At 47.7% G+C, this 17,662-nt stretch overlaps 1 protein-coding gene across 3 annotated transcripts in view; it reads right to left on the bottom strand.

Annotated features, from left to right (window-relative positions):
• LOC125447449 (collagen alpha-1(XI) chain-like) overlaps positions 1–17,662 on the bottom strand; it is a 275,479-nt gene that overhangs the window by 30,995 nt on the left and 226,822 nt on the right. For all 3 annotated transcript variants that reach the window (XM_048521800.2, XM_048521802.2, XM_048521801.2), the window contains 7 exons: positions 11,139–11,192; positions 10,187–10,240; positions 9,555–9,662; positions 8,447–8,500; positions 7,709–7,762; positions 6,654–6,707; positions 2,238–2,291 (listed from right to left, as the gene is read on the bottom strand). In XM_048521800.2, the coding sequence (XP_048377757.2) occupies positions 2,238–2,291; positions 6,654–6,707; positions 7,709–7,762; positions 8,447–8,500; positions 9,555–9,662; positions 10,187–10,240; positions 11,139–11,192 (432 nt within the window). The remainder of the gene's footprint in view (positions 1–2,237; positions 2,292–6,653; positions 6,708–7,708; positions 7,763–8,446; positions 8,501–9,554; positions 9,663–10,186; positions 10,241–11,138; positions 11,193–17,662) is intronic.

Here is a 17,662-nt window from a genome sequence, read left to right as displayed (position 1 = left end):
TGATTTTTAATGAATGAATGAATGATTCTATTGCCACATATATCGAGGCAAACCATATATATCGAGGGAGATCTCAGTTCCTCATGCCGCACTGTCTCGCAGTCAACTGCCAAGTATCCCTGCTCCGGGACTACAAAGTCAGAAATTCTCACTCCGTCACTGACATTGGAGCAGACATGACCCAACACCACCTCTAGAATTCCCTGCTCCCGGCCTACCAAAGGCAGGAGACCCTGCTGCAGCCAATGTCTCACTGCCACCGCCAACAGTCCAGGCCGCGGGCCTATAGAAGCCAGGGGGTCCCCAGTCCGGGCGCCTCTACAATGTCACTGTGATCTTAGGGAGATGAAGACAAGAAAGAAAGAGAAGACAAAAGAAGAGAAAGGAGAGAGAAAAGGATTTGGGTGGCCTGAAGCGAATGGGCTCAGTAGTTACACACTACTTACTGTGCTGGTGCAGATATGTCAGATAATTGAAATTATACCCCTGTAACATTTTGCATTTGTAAATCAGAGACCCATAAGACCATAAAACATAGGAGCAGAAATTGGGTCATTCGGCCCATCAAATCTACTCCACCATTTGATCATGGCTGATAGGTCTCTCAACCCCATTCTCCCACCTCCCTGTAACCCTTGATCCCCTTGACAATCAAGAACCTAACCATCTCCATCTTAAATGTACTCAATGACCCGGCCTCCACAGCCCCCTTCTGTGGCAGTGAATTTCATAGATTTACCCTTCCCTCTGGCTGAAGAGGTTTCTCCTCATCTACATTCTAAAGGGTCGTCCCTTTACTCTAAGGTTGTGATTGCTTTAATGATAGATTTATTGTTACATGTGCTGGAGTACAGTGAAAAGCTTTGTTTCAAGCAGGACAGGCAGATCATTGTAAGCAAGCACGTACAGATCAGAAAGACTTAGACAGAGGCATACGGGATACATTGCACAGGGCATGTGCTAGGTAAGATCAACGTAAGCAAGATCAGTGTTATTTAAGGCTAGAAAGCCCATTCATCAGTGTAATAACAGCTGGGAAGAAGCTGTTCCTCAACTTGCTGGTGCATGTGTTCAGGCTTCTGTACCTTTAGCCTGATGGAAGAGGTTATAGGAGGTCATTACCAGGGTGTGATGGGTCTTTGATGATGTTGACCTTTCCACAGCAGCGAGCCATCTAAATGGAGTCCATGGATGGAAAGTTGGCTTCCATGATGGTTTGGGCTGTGCACACCATCTTCTGTTATGTCCTCGAGTCCCAGTCGCTCTTGTCAATGGAAACATCTTCCCAATGTCCACTCTATCCAGGCCTTTTAGTATTCTGTGAGTTTCAATTAGATCCCCCCTGACCCCCTTAGCCTTCTAAACTCCATTGAGTATAGCCCCAGGGTGCTCAAATGTTTCTAAGTTCAGAGTTTCATTCGTGGGACCATTCTCATGAATCTTCTCTGAAACCACTCTAGGGCCAGTACATCGTTCCTGAGGTATGAGGCCCAAAGTTGCTTACAATGCTCTAAATGTGGCCTGACCAGAACCTTATAAAGCCTCAGTAGCACATCCCTGTTTTTATATTCTAGCCCTCTCAAAATAAATGCCAACACTGCATTTGCCTGCCTAACTACTGACTCGACCTGCAAGTTAACCTGAGCAGAATCTTGGACTCAGACTCCTAACTCCCTTTGCACTTCTGATTTCTGAATTTTCCCCCCATTTATAAAATAATCTATGCTTCTATTCTTCTTACCAAAATGCATGACATCCCACTTTCTCACGTTGTACTCCATCTGCGACTTCTTTGCCCACTCTCCTAACCTGTCTAAATCCTTCTGCAGCCTCCTCACCTCCTCACTACTACCTGTTCCTCCACCCATCTTTGTATCATCTGAAAATGTAGCCAGAATGCCCTCAGTTCCTTCATCTAGATCATTAATGTATAAAGTGAAAAGTTGTGGTCCCAACACTGATCCTTGCAGAACTCCAATAGTCATCGGCTGCCATCTGAGAAAGACCCTTTTAACCCCACTCTCTGTTTTCTGCCAGGCAGCCAATCTTCTATCCATGCTAATACCTTGCCTCTAACACCATGGGCCCTTATCTTACTCAGCAGCCTCCTGTGCAGCACCTCGTCAAAAGCCTTCTGGAAGTCCAGGGAGATAACACCCTTTGGCTCTCCATTGACCCTCTGTATCTCATGGATAAGACACTCATCTTTATTTTTATGAAAAACTAAACAGTCATACCTTTGAACCCTTGAGGCCTTCTCGACCCTCTGAGCCTGCAGGTCCAGGTGGTCCCTGTAGGAGAAACAGAGAGAGGTGCTGTGTTGGAAACCAGTGAGTTCCTAACACCATGGGAATGATCAGGAGGTGACAGGGCTACTCATAGTGTTCATACAGACAGGCAGTAGCACAGTCTAGTCGGGGTGGGGTGGAATCTAATCGCTGATGTGTTCGTGCAGAGTGTAGTTAATTACACAGCACAAAATGAAAACCCCGTGTTTTTACCAGCTTCATAGACAACAGGGACCGGAACTTTGTACAATCCGCTTTCGTTGAGATGTTTTCACATTAAAGTCCAGTCCAAACCCCTTTTTGAGAAAACGGTCCAGTTCTCAGACTTTCCCTGACTATGTCGCCCGTGATTCGCATCGAGAACTGAATGGTTCATTAAATTCATTTGGCTTCAATCACGGTGACAATATTGTTACAATTTACAAAACACTGTGCTGCTTGTTATTAAAGATATTATGCAGTGGATTCGGTAAGGCCAACTCTCAACATTGTGTGGGCCATCCAAAGTGACTAAATTAAAACAAACTGATTAATTACCCGCTTCAGAAATAGGATGTCAAGTGAGGAGCTGAGTTACGGTGACTGGATAAATCACATTCCCTTTGTGCATTTTTTTGTTTCCTGAGACTGTTGTCAAAACTTCAGATATTACAATACAGAATTTCATTCACTGCTCTGTGACAGTAAGGTTCGAGACCACAAGGTTATCCCCTTTTGCAGGATGGATTGCTGTTCTGTGACATCCCAAAAATGCAAGAAAACATTGCCTAAGGTATTGCACCCAGTGAATTACCGCCAGTGCCCCACCGAGAGAGTGACACACTGAGGGAGTGTCGCACCGAGGAAGTGTCGCACCGAGAGAGAGCCTCACTGAGGGAGTGTCACACTGAGACAGTGCCTCACTGAGGGAGTGCCTCACTGGGGGAGTGCCTCACTGAGGGAGTGCCACACTGAGGGAGAGCCTCACTGAGGGAGTGTCTCACTGAGAGAGTGTCTCACTGAGAGAGTGACACACTGAGAGAGTGACACACTGAGGGAGTGTCTCACTGAGAGAGTGTCTCACTGAGATGGTGACACACTGAGGGAGAGCCTCATTGAGGGAGTGCTTCACTGAGGGAGTGCCACATTGAGGGAGTGTCACACTGAGGGAGTGCCTCACTGAGGGAGTGCCTCACTGAGGGAGTGTCACACTGAGGGAGTGCCTCACTGAGGGAGTGCCTCACTGAGAGAGCGTCTCACTGAGAGAGTGACACACTGAGGGAGTGACACACTGAGGGAGAGCCTCACTGAGGGAGAGCCTCACTGAGGGAGTGTCGAACTGAGGGAGTGCCTCACTGAGGGAGTGTCTCACTGAGAGAGTGACACACTGAGGGAGTGACACGCTGACAGAGTAACACGCTGAGAGAGTGACACGCTGAGGGAGTGTCTCACTGAGAGAGTGTCTCACTGAGAGAGTGCCTCACTGAGAGAGTGCCTCACTGAGGGAGTGCCACACTGAGGGAGTGCCACACTGAGGGAGAGTCGCACTGAGCGAGTGTCACACTGAGGGAGTGTCGCACTGAGTGAGTGTCACACTGAGGGAGTGTCGCACTGAGGGAGTGTCACACTGAGGGAGTAAGTCACTTAAACAGTAACTCATTGAGGGAGTGTCACATTGAGGGGATTGCCGTGTTGAGGGAGTGTCACACTGAGGAAGTGTTATGCTGAGGGAGTCCCACACTGAGTGAGTGTCACACTGAGGGAGTACATTGACGGAGTGTCACACTGAGGAAGTTCTGGCCTATGACTGTCACTCCCTCCTTGGGCACAGACTGGATATCACTCTATGACATTCAAGAATGGTGGTTCAAGATCGTTGAAACAATTTGGGACAACTCTTGTAGGATTCTGAGCGATGTGGGCTATTGTGAAACTTGAGACGGAATCAAGCATCAAGGCCAGAGAGGCTCATTGCATTAAGCGCATCTGCTCCATCTTGTTTTTCTTTTGCCAGCTGTTGAGGTAAGTTTCTCGTTAGGCAGCATGAAGATGCCAATTAAAAGGGATTGTTCATTGTTGAGCAGCTTGTTAATATGACAACTTAGCTCGTTAATACTCAGCTTCCTATCTTCCCAAACGCACCAGGCAAACTGGCTGCAGGAAATCTCAACATGACATGGAACTCATAACCAGTGCCTGGAGACTGCAGCACATCCATGTACAAACCTAGGCCCTGTGATTTCAGAACCACTTCCAAACTAGGGCCATAAGTCAGGGAGGACAGAACTAAAGGAGGACACAGAGAGCGTCACACAGAGAGTAAGGCACTCAGACAGTGCCACACTGAGGCACTGTCACACTGCTGGAGTGTGACACTGAGGGAGTGCCTCACTGATGGAGAGCTGTACTAGGAGAGTGTGACATTGAGGGAGTGCTGTACTGAGGGAGTGTCAACTGAGGGACTGTTACACTGAGGGAGTACCTCACTGAGGGAGTGACACACTGAAGGAATGTTACAATGAGGGAGTGCCACACTGAGCGAGTGTCTCAGCGAGGGACTGACGCACTGAGGGAGTGTCACACTGAGGGAGTGTCACACTGAGGGAGTGCCACACTGAGCGAGTGTCTCAGCGAGGGACTGACGCACTGAGGGAGTGACGCACTGAGGGAGTGTCACACTGAGGGAGTGCCACACTGAGCGAGTGTCTCAGCGAGGGACTGACGCACTGAGGGAGTGACGCACTGAGGGAGTGTCACACTGAGGGAGTGCCACACTGAGCGAGTGTCTCAGCGAGGGACTGACGCACTGAGGGAGTGACGCACTGAGGGAGTGTCACACTGAGGGAGTGTCACACTGAGGGAGTGTCACACACTGAGGGAGTGTCACACTGAGGGAGAGACACACTGAGGGAGAGACGCACTGAGGGAGAGACGCACTGAGGGTGTGACACACTGAGGGTGTGACACACTGAGGGTGTGACACACTGACTGTGTGACGCACTGAGGGAGTGACGCACTGAGCAAGTGTCACACTGAGCGAGTGCCTCAGCGAGCGAGTGCCTCAGTGAGCGAGTGCTGCACTGAGGGAGTGACGCACTGAGGGAGTGACGCACTGAGGGAGTGACGCACTGACGGTGTGACGCACTGAGGGAGTGTCGCACTGACGGTGTGAAGCACTGAGGGAGTGTCGCACTGAGGGAGTCCAGCACTGAGTCCAGCACTGAGGGGGTGTCTCACTGAGGGAACCCTGCACTGAGGGTGCACCGTACTGAGGAAGTGCCTCAGCGAGGGAGTGATGCACTGAGTGAGTGACACACTAAGAGAATGTCACAATTAGGGAGTGCCACACTGAGGGGGTGTTGCACTGAGGGGGTGTTGCACTGAGGGAGTGCCTCACTGAGGGAACCCTGCACTGAGGGAGAGCCGTACTGAGGAAGTGCCTCAGCGGGGGAGTGATGCACTGAGTGAGTGACACACTAAGAGAATGTCACAATTAGGGAGTGCCACACTGAGGGGGTGTTGCACTGAGGGGGTGTTGCACTGAGGGAGTGCCTCACTGAGGGAACCCTGCACTGAGGGAGAGCTGTACTGAGGAAGTGCCTCAGCGGGGGAGTGATGCACTGAGTGAGTGACACACTAAGAGAATGTCACAATTAGGGAGTGCCACACTGAGGGGGTGTTGCACTGAGGGGGTGTTGCACTGAGGGGGTGTTGCACTGAGGGAGTGCCTCACTGAGGGAACCCTGCACTGAGGGAGAGCTGTACTGAGGAAGTGCCTCAGCGGGGGAGTGATGCACTGAGTGAGTGACACACTAAGAGAATGTCACAATTAGGGAGTGCCACACTGAGGGGGTGTTGCACTGAGGGGGTGTTGCACTGAGGGAGTGCCTCACTGAGGGAACCCTGCACTGAGGGAGAGCCGTACTGAGGAAGTGCCTCAGCGGGGGAGTGATGCACTGAGTGAGTGACGCACTAAGAGAATGTCACACTGAGGGAGTGCCACACTGAGGGGTTGTCGCACTGAGGGAGTGCCTCACTGAGGGAACCTGCACTGAGGGAGAGCCGTACTGAGGAAGCTGGGGAGTTCTGCTGGGAATCCTGGTAAACAGCGTCGAAGCAGAGCATCTTGTCCCAGCTGTGTGGGGATCCTGTTCTTCCAACCCTTTAGAAGAATCTCACTGGCAGTGAACTGATTTGGGTCATAACTGACACTATGTAAAGACAGGCCTTTACTTCTTGTCGACTGAGTAGTGGAGGAGAGACAGTAACTGTCAGAAATGAAAGCTGATGCTGTACTGAAGCCCTGTTTTGAAGAGGTTGGGGCAGTGTGTGCCACTCGCCAGTTCTACCAGATTAGTTTTGACTCCTGGGAGTGTAAATACTCACTCTCTTTCCAGGCGATCCAGGAGGGCCCGGTTCACCGGATGCACCACGTGGACCCTGAAAACACAACAGAGAAAAGTTAGCGAGATTCAAAGAGCAGGGAGACCTAAAGATTCAGGAACGTAATTCTTTGGAGGTTTTGTCACAGACAGGATGGTTAAAAAGGTGTTTAGCATGCTTGCGGTCATTGCTGAGACCACTGAGTATAAGAGTTTGGATGTCATATTGAAGTTGTGTAGGTTGTAAGGCCTCTTGTAGAATACTGTGCACATCAGAAGGATAATATTAAATTGGAGAGGGCTCAGTGAAGATTTACCAGGATGTTGCCAGGAATGGAAGGTTCGGACTATAATAATAGACAGGAAAGGATAGGACTTCTTTCACTGGAGCCTGGGAGGTTGACAAGTGATGTTACAGAGGATTATAAAATCATGAGGGGCATAGACAAGGTGAATAACAAATGTCTTTCCCCTGGGGTGAGAGGAGAAAGATTTAAAAAGGACATGAGGGGCAATGTTTTTACACAGAGTGTGTGGTGGATGTAAGCACAGTTACAAAGTTTAAAAGGCATTTGGATAAAGTTATGAATAGAAAAGGTTTGGAGGGATGTGGGCCAAACGCAGGCGGGTGGGACTAGTTTGGTTTGGGAACATGGTCAGCATGAGATGGTTGGACCAAAGGGTCTGCTTCTGTCCTGTCTGACTTTCTATGCTTCCAAGTGGAAACTGGCCATTCTGGGATTAGGTTTGTCTTTGGGGCCCCATCAAATCACAGCTTTAGGGAAAAAATAGTTTGTAAGGTGGCTAATTAAAGGGTCAAACACCACCCTTGAAACTGTCACATTACAATTCCCTTCCTCTGTCACAATGGCTTCCATTTCATACCAGATGAAGTAACAACAGTAATTGAGATCTGGTCTTTCTCAAGGTGGAGGTGGTTGTCAGTATAACTCCTTGTCTGCTGTTCTTGGGGGAGTTGAAGCCATAGAATTAATTGTAACACAATTTCTCAGGGATTTCTGAGGTGTGCAGCCCTCCTTGGTCCAGTGAAACACCTACCGTCAGGCCAGGATCACCAAGACTGCCCTTTTCACCAACTCCACCATCTGTCCCCTAAGACAAAAAAAAAACACAAGGCAATTGGTTACAGTGGAAACAAAAAGTTAAAAACCTTTGGGAAAACAACCAGGGGTGCCAATGAATAGATTTTTGTCTAAGAAAGTGAGTGTTTATCTGACAGACAAATAACGAAAAGGAGATTCAATAGTAGCTTTGAAAGGAAATTGGAGAAATCAACATGTTGGAGAACTCTTCCAATGGGAGTGGTAGAGTCATAATAGGCTGAATGGCCTCATACCATGCTGGTGCACATTAGGGTTTGGTGTGTTCTGTATGGGTTTGGGGGAATGAAGAGATGAATGAATGTGGGTTGACAAAGACCCCCAAACTCAAAAGGAAATCTGTTGTCGGAAAGCAGGGAAAAATTGGATAACATCACAACGTTGGGAGCATGGAAGCACCAGCCATTCCCTGGGTGTTCTGACTTCCTCCAGCTGCCAGTTGGCCGTTGTGATCGAACATGGAGGTCAATAATCCTGCCGTTCGGGAGGGGCCCGGTCAGCTGTGCACTTTAAGACGATGTGTCAGTAACCATCAGGAGGGTAAGATGAGAAAGCAAAGTGCTGGAGAAACTCAGCAGATCTGGCATCGTCTGCAGCGAGACAGAGTGAAAACTTTGAGTTCAGTGTGGCTTTTCTTCGGAATCAAAGAATCGCGCGCTGAGGTTTAGCTTCTCACCGGGACACCTGGCTCGCCTGTTGGACCGGGATCACCTGGAAAACCAGCTGGACCCTGAGAATCAGACGTCAGAGAAAAGGAGACACAGAGAGACAGACAGAGAGAGAGAGAGAGAGAGGTATTAGGCAATTGCATTTGTGACAGGGCAAGAAAACTTCCAAGTGAAGTCTACTCATTGCAATCCTTAATCACTCCACCCTGAGACTGTGTTCTTGTTTTCCAGATTCCCAAGCCGGCTGAAACATCCTCCCTGTCCCCAATCTGTCAAGCTCCTGATGAACCTTCCATCTTTCAATGGTACCCAAGCTCCAAGGAGTATAGACATGGTCCACCCAACTGCTCTCTGTTTAACGATGATGGGGAGGCACTGTCATGGTATTGTCACTGGATTAGTAATCCAGAGACCCAGGTAACATTCTGGGGACATGGGTTCAAATCCTGCCATGGCCGATGGTGGAATTTGAATTCCATAAAAATATGGAATTACGTGCCTAATGATGACCGTGAATCCATTGTCGATTGTTGGAAAAACCCATCTGGTTTCCTAATGACATTTAGGGAAGGAAATCTGCCATCTTTACCTGGTCTGGCCTACATATGACACCAGGCTTCTGGGCAGTTAGGGATGGGCAATAAATGCTGTGCCAGTGATACCCACACACTAAGTGAATAAAATAACAAAGTAACATGACAGATGGTGAAATGTGAACTCATTAAAAAAAACAAATTCAGGAAGTGAAGCTGATGGTCAATAGCCCACTGTTGACAGTCATAAAAACTCATCTGGTTCATTAATGCACTTTAATGAGGGAAATCTGCCATCCATACCTGGTCTGATCTACATGTGACTCCAGGCCCACTGCAATTGTTAAGAGTCCTTAACTGCCTTTTGAAATGGCCAAGCATGCCACTTGGGGCTAAGAAGAATGGGTAGAACTGGCCGGCTTAGACAGCAACACCCACAATCCGTGACTGAGCAGAAAAATAAATCCTCATTTCCCCAGTTTGGTGAGCCGTAATCGAGCCTTCTGTAACCCTCAAGTCCAACCCTGAGGAAACCTATCCTGTCCATCCATGCACAGATACAGACAGAAAATGGCCCACTTACCACATCGCCTTTAGCACCATCTTCACCTGGAGGACCTTTGACCCCTGCAGGTCCTGCTGCACCTGGCGGACCTGCGTCCCCTTTATCACCAACATCGCCTTTAGGACCCTTGGATAAGAGATGTTAAAAAAAATCCTTCAAATACAGCATAAACGCTCAAACCCAACTTTATCTAATCAAAGGCTTACAGAACAAGAACAGGACAACGTATTTAACATCTGAGCACGTTAATACTTGAGATTCCAAGCGGTCTCTGAATCAAAACTCTGGTTTGATGTACAGAGTGGTCATCTATCTATTCCCATGTCGATATTGACCACTCCCAGGGCACTATCCGAGCATCGATCTGTCACTGCATTGATGTGGCTTCTACTGCCGTGCACGGAGAAATAGCTGACCACGTGGTTGGGGCTGGGGGAGCTGAGATGGTTGCAAATCCATACACAGTCTTTTATTTTCCACAAACTTGCTCCCTCGAGGAAAGGCTAAGATTGGCATCAAGCCACCAAACAATTAGGGTGGCACAGCTGAGAGTGAGCAATTCAGGGGCGAGGGAGACCGCAGATGCGAGCAGTCAACTCTTCACCGGTGTTTCAATGACAGTCACGAGTAAGACAATGTTGGGTACTCACAGCGATACCTGGCTCTCCGGGTGTGCCTGGGTCTCCAGCTTCTCCTGTCTCTCCCTGTAAGGAAGGTCAAACACAATGGTTACACCAAACTGCGCTGAGCTCCACCAGGACCATTTCAGGTGCAACTTCCAGAGCCAGTGCAAAGAAAACCTTTCAATGTGGCTGAAAGGTTTTCTTCCAAACTATGCAACTATAACCTGAAGAACTTCTTGTATAGAATTATGGCACCCCTACAGTATGGAAGCAGGCCATTCAGCCCTTCAAGTCCATACCGAGCTCTGAAGAAGTTCCCACCCAGACCTGCCCTCTTACCCTATCCCCATAACCTCATATTTCCCATCGCTAACCCACCCAGCCTGCACATCCCTGGGCACTATGGGCAATTTAGCATGGCCAATCCACCCTGAACTGCACATCTTTGGATTGTAGGAGGAAAGTGGGGCAGCCAGAGGAAACCCACACAGATACGGGGAGAATGTGCAAACTCCACACAGTCACCCAAGAGTGCAATTGTACCCAGGTCCCTGGTGCTGTGAGGCAGCAGTGCTAACCGCTGAGCCATCATGCCAGCTTGGTAATGGGATTACTAGTCCAGTAACATTACCACTATGCCCTAAATAAAGCAGGTGGGACAGTAGAAGATGCATATCAATGAGGCTGTACGATGCAATAACGAGAACGTCTATCCATGCCAATAGACTTCTTGCTGCTCACCAGCGGGAATCTTTACTTGCCATTCAAGCCTCACTTGGAAAATGGAACTCTTTACTCTTGAGATAGGGAAGCTTCTTGCTAGCTATCTCATTTGGTTCTCCCAATGTTCCTGCCAAATCCCCACGTCATTCCGTGGCTGGAGAGATTCCTTTGGGGTTTCAGTGAGTGGTTCACTAGATCCTTTGTGATCTACCAAGAATCCTGCTCAGTCACAAAACACAAACAAGAACACACCCACCTTTTCACCCACTGGTCCTGGGTTGCCCACACCACCTGGGAGTCCTGAAGGACCCTAAACAGACAGAAGACGAAATATAAATACGGCTCAGTTTACACAACTGTGAGGACTTTAGTATCAGCATGCGGTTATAACGGCTTAGCAGATACTACAGAAATGAACCCCCAAATGGAAAAGTCTCTATCCAACTGACCAGCGGCGACAGCACATTTTCCTTCCTTGAAAAAGATCTCAAAAATATTGTTTGGGTTTTCCCAAGCTTTCTATCAAACTCTCTGCACAAAAACAGGCAGTTCTGCCCAGATTGTCTTTGCTGAACTTTATCCTTCATGCAATCTTGCTCTTACCGTCTTGATCTCACCTTATCGTCATAACGTTCTATTTATTTCCCCTCTCATTTTATCCAGCTTTCCCTTCAATATATCTTTGTTATGCAGCTCAAGCATGTGTTTTGGTGGTTGGTGCCATGTTCTCAACATGTATTGGAGACAGGGAGGGATGAGAGGTTTTTGGCTCACACAACATTTGAATGCAAGGTAGAGTCATAAAGGTCTAAACCACAGATAAAGGCCCATCAAGTCTGCACTGGTCACCTAACCATTCTAGTTTCATTTTCCAGCATTTGGCCTTCTGTGCCTTGCCATCACAAGTGCACATTTAAATATTTCTTCAATGTTATGAGGTTTTCTGCCTCTACCACTCTTACAGCTAGTGAAGTTCCAGATTCCCACCACCTACTGAGTGAAAAGATTTTCCTCATGTCCCCTCTAAACCTGCTGCACCTAACCTTCAATCCATGCCTCCAACAAGTGATCCCTCTATCAAGGAGAAATGTTTCTTCCTGTCTAACCTGTCTGTGCCCCTTATAATATATAATATACCCATTTCAATCATGTGCCTCTTCTATCTCCAAGGATACCAACCCCATTCTGTCCAATTTATCTTCATCACCGAGACTGTCCAGCCCAGGAAACATCCTGGTAAATCTTCTCTGCACCCTCCCCAGTGCTGTCCTATCCCTCATATAGTGTGGGTTCCTGAAAATGTAGTGTAGCATTTCCCAGATGATATTAGACAAGGTCTTTCTTTGATTCAATTCCACAGGCAAATTGTAAAGGAGAAGCAGATGGAGGAGAACATGCTGACCAGCTTTTAGCTGGCAGTCTCCAACATAGTCATGGCTGAGCTTGGGGTCATTGGTGAGCCATGGTGGATCTTCAAATGAGAGATTGAGGACCTGACAGAAGGCAGCAGTGAATGGAGGAGAGAAACTAACACACAATGAAGGAATCACTGACCAAGTGGGAAGTTCATGAATGTCAGAAAACAGGCAAACAGCTATAGGGGCCAGGAAAATAATACTGAACAAACTGAAGTAACACTGAGAAGTACAGAACACTGGATACAGTTTTGAGGGTGAGCTGTAGCACACTCAAATAAGTAAGGACAGGATTAAAAGGCCGAAAGGCACCAGTATCATCAATTTGGAATCACTGGAGGCTGGATGGATCATATGGGTCACTGTAGACAACAGGATACTGCACTGGGATTGGTTATTATAGACAGCAGAATAACGCACTGGGATTGGTTACTGTTACTACACTGGGATTGATTATTGTAGACAGAAGGATACCACACTGGGCCCCAAGATGACTTTCCATATTAAGCAGAGGTTCACCTGCACATCTGCCAATGTGGTATACTGCATCCAATGTACCCGGTGCGGCTTCCTCTACATTGGGGAAACCAAGCGGAGGCTTGGGGACCGCTTTGCAGAACACCTCCGCTCGGTTTGCAATAAACAACTGCACCTTCCAGTCGCAAACCATTTCAACTCCCCCTCCCATTCTTTAGATGACATGTCCATCATGGGCCTCCTGCAGTGCCACAATGATGCCACCCGAAGGTTGTAGGAACAGCAACTCATATTCCGCTTGGGAACCCTGCAGCCCAATGGTATCAATGTGGACTTCACCAGCTTCAAAATCTCCCCTTCCCCCACCACATCCCAAAACCAGCCCAGTTCATCCCCTCCCCCCACTGCACCACACAACCAGCCCAGCTCTTCCCCTCCCCCCACTGCATCCCAAAACCAGCCCAGCCTGTCTCTGCCTCCCTAACCTGTTCTTCCTCTCACTCATCCCTTCCTCCCACCCCAAGCCGCACCTCCATCTCCTACCTACTAACCTCATCCCACCTCCTTGACCTGTCCGTCTTCCCTGGACTGACCTATTCCCTCCCTACCTCCCCACCTATACTCTCCTCTCCACCTATCTTCTTTTCTCTCCATCTTCGGTCCGCCTCCCCCTCGCTCCCTATTTATTCCAGAACCCTCTCCCCATCCCCCTCTCTGATGAAGGGTCTAGGCCCGAAACATCAGCTTTCGTGCTCCTGACATGCTGCTTGGCCTGCTGTGTTCATCCAGCTTCACACTTTGTTATCTTGGATTCTCCAGCATCTGCAGTTCCCATTATCACTGATACCACACTGGGACTGGTTATTGTAGACAGCAGGCTACCACACTTGGATTGTCCACTGTAGACAACAGAATACTACACTGGGATTGGTTAGCGTACATAGCAGGATACTGCACTGGGATTGGTTACTCTACACTGCTGGATACCGCATTGAGATTGGTTACGGTAGCCAACAGGATACTGGACTCTCATGCAGCAAGGAATACAAGTGAAAGTCAAGTTGTAGTGAATCGCTGATTTACTGTGGATGGGTTATGAAATCCTAGCCACATCGCACCTGAGTGTTTGGCTGAATTGCAGTACTCAGTGATCTAACTGTGAACAGAGCTCCTCAAGTATCCTGTTTGCTGGAATTCTGATTTATTGTGTGATTGTTTTTCCAAGCTCTAGATTATAGATTTGATTGCATTAGTTCCAACTGAATAAGTATAGGAGAGCTTTGGACTGGACACCTGGGAAGACATCAAATGGGATAGCTCAGGAGTGGGTACTGCTGCCAAGTTAGGCTATCCTGTAGGCAGTACAGCACAGTCCACATGTTGATGCTGCTTCCATTGCATTGTAAGACAGGCAGGAAGTGCCACTGTATTGACTCAGTGACACCAACAGGAGGCAGTCACGTAGCCGCCAGTCCCAACGTGGCAGCTCCACCCAGCTTCAGTCCCAGAGTCGGGAGGGGGAGAGAGAAAATGGTAATGTTTCACTGGGATCTACATGGATAACAGGATGAGGGCAGGATTCTCATAGAGGAGACAGGCAGATTGTATAAACCGGGCTCAACCTTTCCTGAATTTTAAAAGCTAGATGGATGAATTGAAACATTTATGAGAATGTTTCCAAGAATGAGACAGTTCAGTCCTGTAAGCAGAATGGGGACGCTGGTTCTGTTACCTTTACAGAGAAGGCTGGAAGATTTGGTAAAAGGAGTCAAAATACTAGCGGGTCTAGATAGAGGCAATAGAAAGAAACTATTGCCACTGGTGGAATAGAAAGGACGCAGATTATGTTAATCGGAAAAAGCAGCAATGGCGACATAAGATCAAACTTTTCACTGGGTGAGTGGTTGGGATCTGGAGAGTGCTGTCTGGGATGGAGCTAGATTAAATCGAGGCCTTCAGAAGAGAATAGTATTATCTGAGAGGGTTACAGGCAGAAGGCGGCTAGAGGTGAATTGGACTTTTGGAGGGCTGCCGCAGACACAAACGGGCTGAGTGGCCTCCTTCTGTGCCCCTAAACATTCCAAGACTCCCAAAACATCATATGGGATCTTGCCTCACATTTAACAGCAAGCTCATGGCCCCTACTCGAAAATACAAAAGCCTGAGCTTCACAAACAAGGAACGCTGATGATTTTACGACATGTTTGCACTGTAAATATAGTCAGTTCATTTTCTATAAGCGCGCACACACACACACATACACACACACACACACACACACACACACACACACACACACACACACAGCTGAAGCATCTGTTGTTTGCTGTTACACTCTCCCATGCCTTGGAGACCTGCAAAATCTGTTGATTAAACAAAGTAAATAATTATGCAAATAAAAGATTTCAAAAAGCCAGTCTCCATCTGTCAATTGCCTCCCAGCTGCTCGACTAAAAACTCACAAAGCAGCACTATTCCTGACACAATGTCAGAGGCAAGAGCTGGGAGTCATTTTGCAACCTACTTGGGTTTGGTTGTCAAGAAAAGACAGGCTTCCTTTCTATAGCACCTGTCACCATCAAAGGATGTCCCAAAGCACTTTACGTTTCACTAAGTGCTGCTGGAATGGAGTTGCAATGTTGCGGGTGTGGCACAGCAATAAGTCATGGCAACACTGTAGCTGATGGTGTCCTCAAGAATGATTCGGAACCCACTTCAGAAATAATAAAGGGCAGCTGATATTTACTTGAGAACATATTTGAGAGCTTGTTAAAGGTTAGACAGTGGCAGCGTCCCTATCTCTGAGCCAGGATGCTTAGGTTCAAGTCCCACCTGCTCCAGGGATGTGCCGTAACATCGCTGAACGGGTTGATTAGAAAATATAAAAGAGCTGGCTATTCTCAGGATGAGGAAGAAGGAGGGCAGACTGGTATTTCTATTGGTCTATGAAACACAAATAAACAATTGCAGAAAACAGACCAGTCCCTGCTTTGATAAATGGATAATTAGCAATATAACATTTCATGCACGTTGATTATGATATTAAAATTTATCCAAACACCAGGGAGAACTCAAACAAAAATAGAAATTGCGGACAAACTCAGCAGGTCCGGCAGCATGTGTGGAGCGTGAGAAACTGAATCAATGTTTTGAGTTCAGTGACCCTTCGTCAGGATCATGGAGAATTCTCTTGCTCTTCTTACAACAATGCCCCTTACGCAAACTTTGGTTGAACGTTTAATCTGAAAGATGGTACCTACAAAAGCACAGCACACCCTCGGCATTGCACTGAGAGGGTCAGCCTAGATTTTACACTCAAGCTCCTGGAACAGGCGCAGTGCCTTCTTCATTCAGAGGTGAGTTAAGTAAAACGGAAGATGACTAAACTTGGTGGACCGCTGTGTTGCCAGTTTTGCTGTTCTCGATCTGATCGCAAACACGAGCCAGTTAAGACAGCACCAAACTAAACACTGGAATCTTTCAGGGAGGGCAGCATTGCATGGACATTTGCTCTGGAACTCCAACACACACCAGTGCATACGTCATACCATTACATGCAAAAAGAATTTGAAAAGCCGTGCATAACACTTCCTGCAGTGTGTGCAGAAACAAGAATGAAAGGAGGCCATTCTACCCCTCAAGTTAGTTCTGCCATTCAATGAGGTCAGAGCTGATCTTCATCTTAACTCAATCTACCATAAAACCTTAACCTTACAAAATCTCATCTTACTTTTAAACTTATCCTTCAACTCACTCATTTAGTAGGGTGTGGCAGGAATGCCCAAGACCAGGGAACTAGGGAAGAGGTGATGATTATATATCAATGAAGGGATAACTGAGCAAGAACAAGGTGCAGGGTGCATATTTGGGAAACAAGTAATCAGTTTGGTGTGAATTTTGTGATGTGCAAGTTGAAATCAAACTCTGAACATGCCTGGACCCTGTCTGAGCAATTTAACGAGCCTCAACATCTTCAAGGTGCGGAGAGAGTTCCAATTTACATGCATACTCTGGTGAAATTGTACCAGCCTCTTCCCTTCTGCTTTGACCATGTCCTGACAGTTGTGGAAATCCCTCACCTCCCCGCTGTCTTCTTTTCTTCCTCAAATAAAGAAACGTGACATGCAGAAAGTTAACCCAGCCCAAAGCCGCCATTTCCAGACAAAACTTCCTTGCTTCCTTCATGAGGCTACAAAAACAAAGTTGCTGGAAAAGCTCAGCAGGACTGGCAGCATCTGTGGAGGAGAAAACAGAGTTAATGTTTCGGGTCCTGTGACCCTTCCTCAGAACTGACGGTGGCTGGGAAAACGTCAGTTTATATGCAGAAATTAGGGAGGTGGGTGGGGCAGGGAGTAAACGGTAGGATAGAGCCCAAAGAGATAGAAAGACAGTTGGACAAAGGAGTTGCTAACGATCAGGCTGGGAAGGTGAATGGTTGTTAATGGGGGCTGTTAGTGACTAACAACGGCGGGTGTGTAATTGGCAGGCTGTGATAACAAGGCCTGGTGGGGGGGGGGGGCTGGGATTTAGAAGAAATAGGCCCTAAAATTATTGAACTCAATATTGAGTCCAGAGGGTTGTAGGGTCCCCAAGTGGAAAATGAGGTGTTGTTCCTCCAGCTTGAGTTGGGATTCACTGGAACACTGTAGCAAGCTGGAGACAGAGATGTTGGTCAGGGAGCAGGATGGTGCATTGAAGGGGCAGGCAACTGGTAGCTCAGGGTCTTTTTTGCGAGCAGAATGTAGATGTCTATGCTTCGTTTTCCCAATGTAGCGGAGACCACATTGTGAGCAGCGAATGCAGTAGACTAGATTCTTGGAAATGCAGGTGAAGTGTTGCGCCCTCTCTGGTTACAGGGGGAAGTGCCATAGGGCTGTGGGGAGGTGTT

Source organism: Stegostoma tigrinum, chromosome 35, assembly GCF_030684315.1.
Source record: "Stegostoma tigrinum isolate sSteTig4 chromosome 35, sSteTig4.hap1, whole genome shotgun sequence".
In the NCBI taxonomy this organism is placed as follows: domain Eukaryota; kingdom Metazoa; phylum Chordata; class Chondrichthyes; order Orectolobiformes; family Stegostomatidae; genus Stegostoma; species Stegostoma tigrinum.
This window is presented reverse-complemented; position numbering and strand designations above follow the sequence as displayed.